The 12,335-nt window shown below is 32.2% G+C and overlaps 2 protein-coding genes across 2 annotated transcripts; one reads left to right on the top strand and one right to left on the bottom strand.

Annotated features, from left to right (window-relative positions):
* Positions 1–3,766: 3,766 nt before the first annotated feature.
* LOC101495903 (amino acid permease 4-like) lies at positions 3,767–6,766 on the top strand. The gene is made up of 8 exons (XM_004505731.4): positions 3,767–3,961; positions 4,037–4,175; positions 4,665–4,898; positions 4,999–5,092; positions 5,197–5,411; positions 5,520–5,677; positions 5,770–5,997; positions 6,126–6,766. The coding sequence occupies exons 1-8, from the start codon at positions 3,914–3,916 to the stop codon at positions 6,549–6,551; spliced, it is 1,542 nt and encodes a 513-aa protein (XP_004505788.1). The 5' UTR covers positions 3,767–3,913; the 3' UTR covers positions 6,552–6,766.
* Positions 6,767–7,966: 1,200 nt separating this feature from the next.
* Positions 7,967–9,804, bottom strand: LOC101495575 (protein EARLY-RESPONSIVE TO DEHYDRATION 7, chloroplastic-like). The gene is made up of 4 exons (XM_027336256.2): positions 8,993–9,804; positions 8,703–8,869; positions 8,506–8,590; positions 7,967–8,365 (listed from the first exon to the last, which is right to left on the bottom strand). Exons 1-4 carry the CDS (start codon positions 9,739–9,741, stop codon positions 8,182–8,184), a joined length of 1,185 nt encoding a protein of 394 aa, XP_027192057.2. The 5' UTR covers positions 9,742–9,804; the 3' UTR covers positions 7,967–8,181.
* Between the last annotated feature and the right edge of the window lie 2,531 nt (positions 9,805–12,335).

Genomic DNA, 12,335 nt, shown 5'->3' with positions numbered 1-12,335 from the left:
GTAAGTCTACTCAGTTACCTGATTTTGTCTATTCCACTTACTCAACTTCGTTTGTTTCTTTCTTAACCTCTATTCACAGTTTGTCTGAGCCCTCTTCCTATAACGAGGCTATTCTTGATCCTCTTTGGCAGCAGGCTATGACAGAAGAACTTTCTGCATTGCACAAAACCAATACTTGGGAATTAGTACATCTTCCTTCTGGAAAACGTGTTATTAGGTCTCTTTGGGTATACAAGATCAAAATTAAGTCTGATGGGTCAGTTGAGCGCTACAAAGCACGTCTTGTTGCCAAGGGTTTCTCTCAACAATATGGTATAGATTATGAAGAAACTTTTGCTCCTGTAGCCAAGATGACCACTATTCGTACTCTTATTGCAGTTGCATCTATTCGTCAATGACATATTTCCCAAATGGATGTCAAAAATGTTTTTTTAAATAGTGAGCTTCATGAAGAAGTCTAGATGGTCCCTCCGCAAGGAGTTTCTCATAATCAAGGGGAAGTATGTAAGTTAAAAAAGGCTCTATATGGTTTTAAACAGACTCCCCGAGCTTGGTTTGAGAAATTCTCTAATGTGATCACTTCTCTTAAGTTGAATGTGAAATATGCTTCCTCAGATGGTGTTCGTTTATCAGATTCCACTTTTTATCGTACGTTGGTTGGCAGATTAGTGTATCTTACGATTACCATACCTGACATTGCGTATGTTGTTCATGTTGTTAGTCAGTTTGTTGTCTCTCTCTCTCACTACAGTACATTGGGCATCAATTATTCAGATTATTCGTTAGCTTCGAGGAACTCAATTTCAAAGTCTTCTCTTTCCATCGTCATCCTCATTAGAGTTACGAGCTTATTCTAATGCTGATTGGGCTGGTGACACCACAGATCATAAATCCACCATAGGGTTTTGTATCTTTCTTAGAGACTGTCTTATTTCTTGGAAGAGTAACAAATAAGACATTGTCTCTCGCTCCTCTACAGAAGCTGAGTATCGTGTTATGGCATCCACTACCGCTGAAATAATTTGGTTGCGTTGGCTTTTGTCTGATATGGGTATCTCTCTTTCTGAGCCAACTCCGATGCACTGCGATAACAAGAGTGCTATTCAAATTGCTCACAACTCGGTCTTTCATGAACGCACCAAACACATTGAGATTGATTGTCATCTTACTCGTCATCATCTTCAGCATGAAACCATTACTCTACCGTTTGTCTCTTCTTCTATACAGATTGTTGATTTATTTACAAAAATGCATTCCATTAAACGTTTCCGTTTTTTAGTTGACAAACTCTTGATGCTCCATGTTAATGCATCGTGATTTTGAGGGAAGATGTTAGATAATGTTATTATATATTAGTAGTAAGGGTATTTTAGACATTTCTATTCTTTTATATATATACTCATTGTAACCCTGTTAACTCAAATTTAGTTTATTCTATGTTATGAAACCCTAGAGTGTTTGTTTTTCTTCTTCCTCTTTTCATTGTTAACACACTATACTAACAAAATGCATGAACCTTTAAAGCAACCAACAACAAATAAAGGAACTAAAAACAAATATTATGTCCGGTGTAGTAGTGCTATAAAGATACATCAATGAACCAATTAGATTCATATATTGACTTTATTAAATTATCAAATTTTGTGCTTCATCATATTTGCTAAATTTCTACTTTTGATTCATTGGTGTGTTGGTTGCTTTTACTATCTTTCGTGTTAAATTTATTAAATATTTTATTTGCATACTTATTTTGGCTAAGAAGACTTCATTATTAACTTGTTTTATTTCTCTTAAAATTTAAGTTCCATAAATAAATCAACGAGAATATTAAAGTTTTGGAGTTAATATTACTCTATAAGTAAAAAGAAATTTTTTAAGCCCACGACAGATAACCTTGGTAGTCTACCCCTAGGGCCGGTCCTGTTGGATAGTGGAAAGGTTAAATTTGATAATAAAAAAATGAAATAAATAATACCGCAAATTCTAATTTAATAGTATGTTTATACATCATAAATAAACATTGAAAAATAGATGAATAATCACCTTTATTTATAATAAAAGACAAACTATACGACACCTTCATTTATAATAAAAGACAAACTATACGACCAAAACAAATTGGATCCAAAAATGCTATATATGAGTTTAACGGGCTCACGCCAGCTGCTAAAACATGGTGGAAAATTTTAACCCACACCCAACGATCAATACTTCTACCTCCTTTTTTTTTTTCCAAAATTTCTAAAAATTCATCAAAATTTTTAAATAAACTTCATAAAATTAAATATTATTTTCAACTTAACTCAAATTTTTATCAAATTTATAACTTAAATCTCTCAATAAATTCATATTTTTATCTCTAGCGACATCAAATTTATCAAATAAAGAATGAAAATATGAGTTTATTTGAATATTTGAGTTAAGAATTTGATTAATATATGAATTTGATCAAAATTGTATTTTATAGGTTTTGTTTGAAGATTTTGATGAATTTTCTTAGTTTCTATAAAAAAAAATAGCATTATTGACATTTTAAAACATAAATAATTAAATCAGAAGAAAATATATATATATATATATATATATATATATATATATATATATATATATATAAAAGAATGAATTATTATATTAATGGATTACTGGATGTATTTTACCTATAATATACTATATAAACTACACATAACAAAGTTTCATATCACATAGTATTATATGGCTTCTCAAGAACTCTTATGGCAAAGCTATTGACGAAGAATTGGAAATGGCTCGCATATAAAATATTATGATTAGTCATCTCATTTCAAAATCTTCTAATTTTGGTCATTACTCAAATTTATAGACAAAAAAATAGTGATGCGGTATATTTTAATTCATGTGACATAGGATTTAATGATGTAAAATCGTTCAAATGAATTAATTATTTATTTATTATTAATTAAATTATAAAAATAAATAGTTATTGAATTTAGAAATGAAGATTTTAGAATTTCTTGTATTATCATATTCATAAGTGTTGATCGATCTGCATAATATCATTTAAAATATATTACTAAATCATTTATTTAATATAGTTCGAAAATTACAATAAAAACTAAACAAAATTTAAATACGTAATAAAGAAATGCATACCCTGTGGAACAGAAATGAGTGCATATTCCATTGAGTTGTTGATAAGTGGATAAACTTATTTGAAGGGAGGGAGGAAGACAGAAACCTCGACGCAACTAAAACTAACCTCCGAAAATGCTCTTCTTGCGTTGTTGAAACTTGACAAAGAACATTGGATAGGATAATACTCACTAACAACCAAAACGTGCCAACGTCGACCTCACAAATGATCACGGTGTGGTGCAATTGAAAATTTGAACTTGAGTTTTCCTCCTTCGATAACAAGTGAGGTTGAATTAATTTTGAGATTTAAGTATCACTATGAATTGGATGCGAACGTCATCTTTGGTGATATCATAAAGTTTAAAGTAGTGGTAATTAATCACAAGTATGACTAGCACTAACCATTATCACTAATCATTGTAAAAAGAGAGCATTTTTTACCTTTTTAACATTTTGGGTAATTTTGAAGTTTTAGTCGACAATATAATGTAGACCCTACCTCGATATTAATTTGTTGGTGCGTAGTTGGCCCCATGCAGTACCACGATTACAGTCTAGAAGTTTGTTTGCTTCCTCATAACAACCACTCGTCGCAACCTCAATAATCGACTAAGATTAAATCTTTCATATCAAATTTAAGTACATTTCTATTTCTAACTACCACTGGAAACGTGTTTTGCGTTGGTTGCACAATGCACACTGATATTATAAATTATCCATTCCTTTTCAGCAATAAAAAACATTCCTCACATTCACCTTAATTATTTTCTTCTACTATCTCACTCACACTATCCAGCTAACTATGTTGCAAAGAAGTAGAACCCTTCCTAGCAGAACCCACCAAGGAGTTGTAAGACCAAATTAATTAACCAATATTTTAAATCAATGCTTTCTTAATGATTACTATATTCAATTGTTTTAACAGATTGAAGAGAGGCATGATATCAGACACTACTTAGAAGTGGAAGCACAGCACAAAATCCAAAAGGAGGAGGCTGAGGCAATTACCATTCAGTCCAATTATTCCAAGTGCTTTGATGATGATGGTCGCCTCAAAAGAACAGGTTCAATTTAATACCTTTTAAACTATCACTGCTTATTTAAATATTCTGCTTAACAAAATACGATGTGCAAATAAAAATATATTTTTTCTCTTCAACTACTGCCTATTCCCTATTGATTTTACATCAAAACTTCATTTGAGTAGAAATGATTTTTTTTTTTGTTTAAAACAAAATTAAACAAAAAAATTTAAAAAAAATATTTGTCGTTCAGTTTCCACTAAATCCACTTAAATATTAACTTAGTTGGTCTGAACTCAGATGTTCAGTGGATAATAGATAGAAAGCTTAGGGGGTTCATTTGAGTAGAAATGATAAATAGTAAATTTAATGTTAAGTTGAAAATTTCATTTCAAACGTTAATTTCAACCAAAATAATTTAATAAGATCAAGTTGATTTAAAAAACACAGTTCCACTGAATTCTCAACCAGGCTGCATTGTAGGAACATTTTAACCAAGTGATATATAAAGAATCAATTGTTGCATTGCAGGAACATTTTGGACAGCAACTGCTCATATCATAACTGCTGTGATAGGCTCTGGAGTCCTTTCCCTGGCATGGGCAATAGCTCAACTTGGTTGGGCTGTTGGACCTGTTGTCATGTTTCTCTTCGCCGTCGTTAATCTCTACACTTCCAGTTTACTAACACAGTGTTACAGAACAGATGACTCTGTTACTGGACAGAGAAATTACACCTACATGGATGCAGTAAAGTCCATCTTAGGTAACAACATCAATAACATGCAATGTAGTCATGTGTGCTGTTATATATATATATATATATATGATGAAATTTGATCATGTTATTCTTTTTTGAGTTTCAGGAGGAAAAAAGGTCAAAATTTGTGGTGTGATTCAATATGTGAATCTCTTTGGAGTTGCAATTGGATACACCATTGCTGCCTCAGTTAGCATGATGTGAGTAGTTAAAACATAACTGCCATTAATTACTCATTCTTGTTAAATAAAATGAAGTAACTTGTTAATATTTCAACTTTTGATCTTTGTGCTTGTTTCTTAAGGGCTATAAAAAGGTCAAATTGTTATCATGAGAGTCATGGAAAAGATCCATGTCATATGTCAAGCAATGGCTACATGATAACATTTGGTGTAGCAGAAGTGTTACTTTCTCAAATCCCAGACTTTGATCAAGTATGGTGGCTATCCATAGTTGCAGCTATCATGTCCTTCACTTATTCTGCAGTTGGATTGGGTCTAGGTGTGGCCAAAGTAGCAGGTACAAGCATATTTTTATTATAATTGTATCATACTATTATATATATAAATCATTACACAATTATTAACTTTTTCAAGCAACTTCTAACTCTTATTTTTCATCGTGCAGAAAATAGAAGTTTTAAAGGAAGTTTGATGGGAATTAGCATCGGCACAGTGACACAAGCTGGAACAGTCACAGGCACAAACAAAATATGGAGGAGTTTACAAGCTCTTGGGGCAATGGCTTTTGCATACTCCTTTTCCATTATCCTCATTGAAATTCAGGTATTTCAGATAATGCACATCATGATAATATACACATTTCTTTGTAAAATGGACATTATTACATAGGAAAACATGTTTGTTTTGTTGCACAGGACACTATAAAATCACCTCCTTCGGAGCACAAGACCATGAAAAAGGCCACTATGTTGAGCATCATGATTACTACAGTGTTCTATATACTCTGTGGTAGCATGGGTTATGCAGCCTTTGGAGATCATGTACCTGGAAATCTCTTGACTGGTTTTGGATTCTATAACCCTTATTGGCTTCTTGACATTGCCAACTTTGCAATTGTTGTGCATCTAATTGGAGCATACCAGGTATTATATCTTATCACTTTTAAGCGATACGTGTCAGTGTCAAACGACACGACACTGACAGAGTAACACATGTCAGTCACTAATGTAGAAGTAGAAACTAATTTAATTGTCTATTATATGGTGTTTAGGTATTTTCCCAGCCCTTATTTGCATTTGTTGAGAAGTGGAGTGCACGTAAATGGCCAAAGAATAATTTTGTCACTGCAGAATATGAAATAGCCATTCCATGCACTGGGGTGTACAAACTCAACTTTTTCCGCTTAATATGGAGGACTATTTTTGTGTTATTGACAACCATCATAGCCATGCTATTGCCATTTTTCAATGATGTGGTTGGAATACTTGGAGCTTTTGGGTTCTGGCCTTTAACAGTTTATTTCCCAATTGACATGTACATTTCACAAAAAAAGATTGGAAGATGGACTAATAAGTGGATTGGACTTCAGATGCTTAGTGTATGTTGTCTCATCATTTCACTATTAGCAGCTGTTGGATCCATTGCTGGGGTGGTTTTGGATCTCAAGACTTACAAGCCATTCAAAACTAGTTATTGAGTGAAAAAGAAAACGATTGTATCATTAGTAAATGATAAGCTTGTTTGTGAAAAAAATGCTTAATGCAGTGCCTTTAGGTGTTAGAACAGAAGTATTTTAGAATGAAAATTGTAGTTTGACATAACTCATATTTGGATGTATTATGTATACATATCGATGTGCAAGTACCACTTTGAAGTTACAAGGAATAATTTATATGCCTAAGAGATTGACTATTGTACTTCTTGCAATTTATATTTTTAGTCATATTACTATGCTTCCCCTTGCTTACTAGTACGTTCATCAAGGTTTGAATTTGTTAGATCCAGTTAATTTTGAAGACAAATAAATGGAATTAACAATTGCAAATTCTCGCAACTCTATTAAGTTTCTCACAGTAGACTAGTGAAAAAAATCGCCAAGTATTATACATCAGTTAAAAAACTGTTAAACAACCTTATCTACAAACATGTAGAATCTTATAATTTGGACTAGTAGAAATGTAATAAACGTAATCCCTTTTTTCTAACTGTTAATAAATTTATATTTTAAAGTAATATATTATGTATATTGTAAAGTTAATTATGTTGAGTAAAATAATTAAAAAATTATTTTTAAATAAAAAATATAAGAAGAAGATATTTTAAATATTTATAATTTGTAAAATCTAAACTTTCTAAATATATAATTAATATGAAGGGATAATATTAACTCTTTATTAGAAGATGTTATCTTTTGTATTAGTTAGGTTGAAATAAATGATAATCTCTTTAGAATTTGTATAATGAATAATACAATATGTGTCAAATAATAGTTAAATTTGAATTTGTAATATATGTCAAAATGTGTTTATAACACTTTATCTATTTGATAGACTCTTATCAAACTTGATCAAAGTTGATGTATAGAGTATTGCTTAAAATTTAAAATTTATGATTAAATATAGAATTAAAAATGAAAAAAAAAATGAAAATTACTGTGACTAAAAAAAGCATTTGACGATTAAGATTGATGTATACTAATAATATTTGAAATAATGTAAGACATTACATAATAAAACATAACAAAACATGTATTTATAGGGGTGCTATTTAAAAATAACAATAGCTAAAAATTACAATTTTTCATCTTATGTGTCATAAGTTAACAACTTTAAAAAAAAATATTTCTATAGTGATTCTTTCAAGTTGTAATTTATTACATTATTTCAAAGAAGTGTCGTGTCAAAAAATTTACAGAACTCATATTTCTAACTCTATTAATCAATTTAATTGTAAGAATTAAAATATTATTTTTTAACTATGAAAAAATAGATATTTAAAAGTATTAGACTTTTATAGGAATAAAAAAAATTCTATATGTACTTATATTTACAACAAGTATTATATTTCTTCTCAAATGTTCAAATGAAAAATGGTAAAAATTATGTTAGAAAATGGAAAAAAAAGATTGACACATTAGATTTTTGTTGAAGTGGAACAAAATCAATTTTGTGAAATTTGACCCAGTGACATGCCAACATATGGTGTTGGAATTCTATTTTGATATATTATAACATCAAATAACAACAAAATAAAAATAAAATAAAAAACTAATGATGTGTGTGGGTAAGGGGTTGACGATAAGCTGATTCTCTTGTTGCTATGACTAGTTATTTCTTAGCCTTCAACTGAGAAGAGCTTGCTTGAGCAGCAGCTTTAGCTAGTGTTGTTGGTTTGATCACACTCTTTGGGTTGAGTGCCTTTCTAAGTTTGAACACAGTCCAAGCTGTTCCAAATGCATGCCCTGCAGCGTCAAGCCCTTCATTTGTAACCTCAGCAGCTTGCTCTCCATATCTAATATGACCAAAACAGAAAGTCAATTATAATATTAATTAAGGAAATGCTAAGCATTAGAGATAAAAAGAAAATATATTTTTGTTTCCTTTTTTGACTGCTTTGTTAGAAGGACCCTATGAACTATAATGTTAACTTACTTATGTGAAACAAGTCCAGTGGTAACAACTGATGAAGTGGACAAAACATTCCTTCCAGCTACTTCTACAGCGTCACACACCTTATCTGCACAAACAGCCAAAGAATAAGAAAAAGAAAAATAAACCAATACTTAAACATAATAGGCAGAACAATAAATAAACAAATAGTAATAAAGTTAAAGATATAATTAACTTACTGAATCCATCAAGGGAAGCAAGTAAAACTTCTCCAGGAAGAAAGCTAAAGAACTTCTTTCCCGGTTTTGAATTCACCACCGAACTAGTGAAGAATCCAGACACCTTGACAACCCCAGTGAGGATACCAATGGCCACTTTCTCTGACATCTTCGTCAACTTCTTAACCCTATAAAAATAAACTCTCACAATCATGGTCGTTTCAAGATTAACCCAACATTCATAACATGATCAAAATCATAAAAACAAATTAAGCGACACATAACAGATAGAAAAGTTTCAAATATGGAACCTTTTAATACTCTCCAAAGCATGTGGACTAATTTGTGATTTCGACCCAGGCTGCAACCTCTTCTTCATGAAATCATTCCCCCATTTCAATCTCTCAACAGTAACATCACCACACCACAGAATTCCCCTGACAACTTGTCCTGACCCAGCAGCAATCCATCTTGCAAATCTTCCACTATAATCTTCCACGTTTGGTGCCAACGTTGTCCAATAAGCAGCAGCAGAACTTTCCTCCACATCTTCCCTTTTCTCCTCCAAAACCTCCCACCCTTTTACACCCTTCACCTTCTCAACCGAAAAAAAACTATACTTTTCAAGAATCTTATCAAGTTCCTTCAAAATCAAAACACTCTCTTCCCCTTTTGTTGCCACCGTCATTCCGTAGTTCAAAACCTCCGTCCCACTCTCTGTTTTACTCTGTGGAATTTGAAGTGTGAAAAAGTAATGCGAATCGTCGAGTTTTACTGTTGAAACGTCTTTGGCTAACGGCCATTGGATTTGATCGCTTATGCGAGCGAGAACTGCTACGACGTTGTTGTCTTCTTTGAGGCTTACTATGGTTAAGTCGCCGGAAGCTAGGTGGACGCTTGAATCTTTTTCTATGAGATGGAGAATCACGTTGGGAACGGTCACCAGAACTTGTTGTGATGAATATGCAGTGTTTGGATACATGGAGAAAGAAGAAGAAGAAGAATTTGCGTCTGGATTGGTGGAATCGACTTGTGGGTAGAATGAACTTTTTTGAGACATTATAAGTAGGTACAATGTTGTTGTGAAGTGAGGAAGTGAGAAAGAGAAAGATAAGATTAAAAACATTTATTTGTGTATTTATACACTTAGGACAAAACTGACACGTGGAAGAAAAGAAAACACGTGGCTGTGGAGATTACGTGTAATAACCGAGTACTTATTGCTTACGGTTACTTTCTCTTTAAGAAATTGATTCATGTCGATGATAGAAGGAACTCAGAATCACCCACCACTTCCCGCGTTTTTTTAATTATACTGTGATGAGAAGGCCCAACAGGCCCATACATTCAACCCATGAGTTGGATCATTCTTCATTAAGGCCTATAATCCATTAAACAAAAAAAAAAATACGCATCTCAAAATGGCGAATCCTTATAGAAAAATTTCCCTTGTACCCCCACACTTTGCCTTGTACCCCCAAAAAAATTCGAAAATGGCAAAACTACCCTCAATTTTTTTCACCATTTTGTAAATGACTATTATACCGGAAATGTAAATATTTTTTTCACCATTTTGTCACAAACCCAGCCGTAAAACAGATTTCCGGTAAGTGTCAGTTTTCCGGTAACTACCGGAATACTTGAAACAAGATTTCCGGTACAGAGTAAAGTACTGAAAATGTTAAAACTGAGTTTTCCGGTACAGAGTATAGTACCGGAAATGTTAAAACTGACTTTTCCGGTACAGAAGAGAAAATTTGTGTACCGGAAATCTTGGTTGGCAAGTATTCCGGTACAGTATTAGGTTCCGGAAAACTTCATTTTTGAGTTTTCCGGTACAGACCATATTTTTTTAATTTTTTTTTAAGTTTTTTAATTTTTTTTAATTTTTTTTAAATGTTAACAGATATGGATAATCCACTACTATTAATGGACAAAACATGCGTCGATACTACAAATATTTTTGACACAGATCAGGTATGAATAAATATATTTAATATTAATATTATAAAAATATATTTTTGTGATTAATTATAATTATTTTATTTCAGATATTTGATTCAAGGGATACTGTTGTGAAATGGGCAAAAGAAATTGGTATAAAAAATAAAGTTACCGTTATTATCAGAAGATCAGATATAGAGACGGGTGAGAAAGGACGGAGAAATAAATTAATATTAGGTTGTGACAAAGGGGGAAAATACAAGTGTGCTGCTAGTTCTATTCGAAGTTCAACAAAAAAATGTGATTGTCCTTTCAAGCTTAGATCAAAACCATTAAAAGATGGTTCAGGATGGATAGTTAAAGTAATTTGTGGAATTCACAACCATGAATTACCTGATACTTTGGAGGGGCATGCATATGTTGGGCGCTTAAATGAAGAAGATAGAAAGCATGTTCATGAATTAACAAAATATAATGTTGCACCGAGACACATATTACTCTCATTGCAAGACCGAGATAAGAGTAATGTTACTAAGATCTCACAAATATATAAACAGAGAAGTATCATTCGATTGCGCGTGAGAGGTAATAGAACAGAGATGCAACATTTATTCAAGTTAATTGAAGATGCAAAATATGTGTGCTGGAATAGAAAGCGTGAAGACTCCGATGTTATGAGAGATATTTTTTGGGCGCATCCAGATTCAGTGAAGTTGTTGAATTTGTTTCCGATTGTGTTGATTATGGACAGTACCTACAAAACCAATAAATACAGAATGCCATTACTTGAAATTGTTGGTATGACATCAACAGAGAAAACATTTGTAGTTGGGTTTGCTTATTTGGAATGTGAGAGGGAAGAAAACTTTTGTTGGGCATTAGAGAGACTAAAAGATTTGTTTGTTACACAAAATAAATTCCCTCAAGTAATTGTGACAGACAGAGATCTTGCGTTAATGAATGCAGTTGGCATTGTGTTTCCACATGCTGTTAATTTACTTTGTCGATTTCATATCGAAAAAAATGTTGGAGCAAAATGCAAGCAATATGTCTTAAAGGATAGACAAGAGTCAATATTGAATATGTGGAAAGACATTATGTATTGTAGTAATGAAAAAGAGTATATGATGCGCTTGCATATGTTTGAACAATCATGTGTTGATACTAAAGTGTTTGTTGATTATGTCAAAGAAACTTGGTTGACTCCACATAAGGAAAGATTTGTTGAAGCATGGACAAATAAAGTGATGCATTTGGGGAACACAACGACTAACAGGTATTTAATATAATTTTATTATATATTGTTGAATTTTACAGGGTTGAGTCGGCTCACTGGAAACTGAAGTTAATGTTAGAAAATAGCATGAGTGATTTGTGTAAATGTTGGGAGGCTATGAACAACATGATAAGGTTACAACATAAAAGAATCAGAGCCTCGTTTCAAAAAAGTTTTTATGATGAAGAGCATGAGCACAGAAATCCATTTTATCAGAGATTGAATACATTTGTATCAACAGAAGCTCAAAGACGTATTGCTGAAGAATACGACAAAGTTGAGTGGGTGGGTACTGACAAATCTATATGTGGGTGTTCTCTGAGAAGGACATACGGATTACCTTGTGCTTGTGAATTGGGACAATATAAATTAATGGGTGAACCAATTCCTCTAGATTCTGTGCATATTCAATGGAGAAAATTAAGCATGGAATG

The sequence above is a fragment of the Cicer arietinum genome, chromosome 6 (genome assembly GCF_000331145.2).
Source record: "Cicer arietinum cultivar CDC Frontier isolate Library 1 chromosome 6, Cicar.CDCFrontier_v2.0, whole genome shotgun sequence".
Lineage (NCBI taxonomy): Eukaryota > Viridiplantae > Streptophyta > Magnoliopsida > Fabales > Fabaceae > Cicer > Cicer arietinum.
The sequence above is the reverse complement of the archived record's forward strand: the minus strand, read 5'-3'. Positions and strand labels throughout refer to the sequence as shown.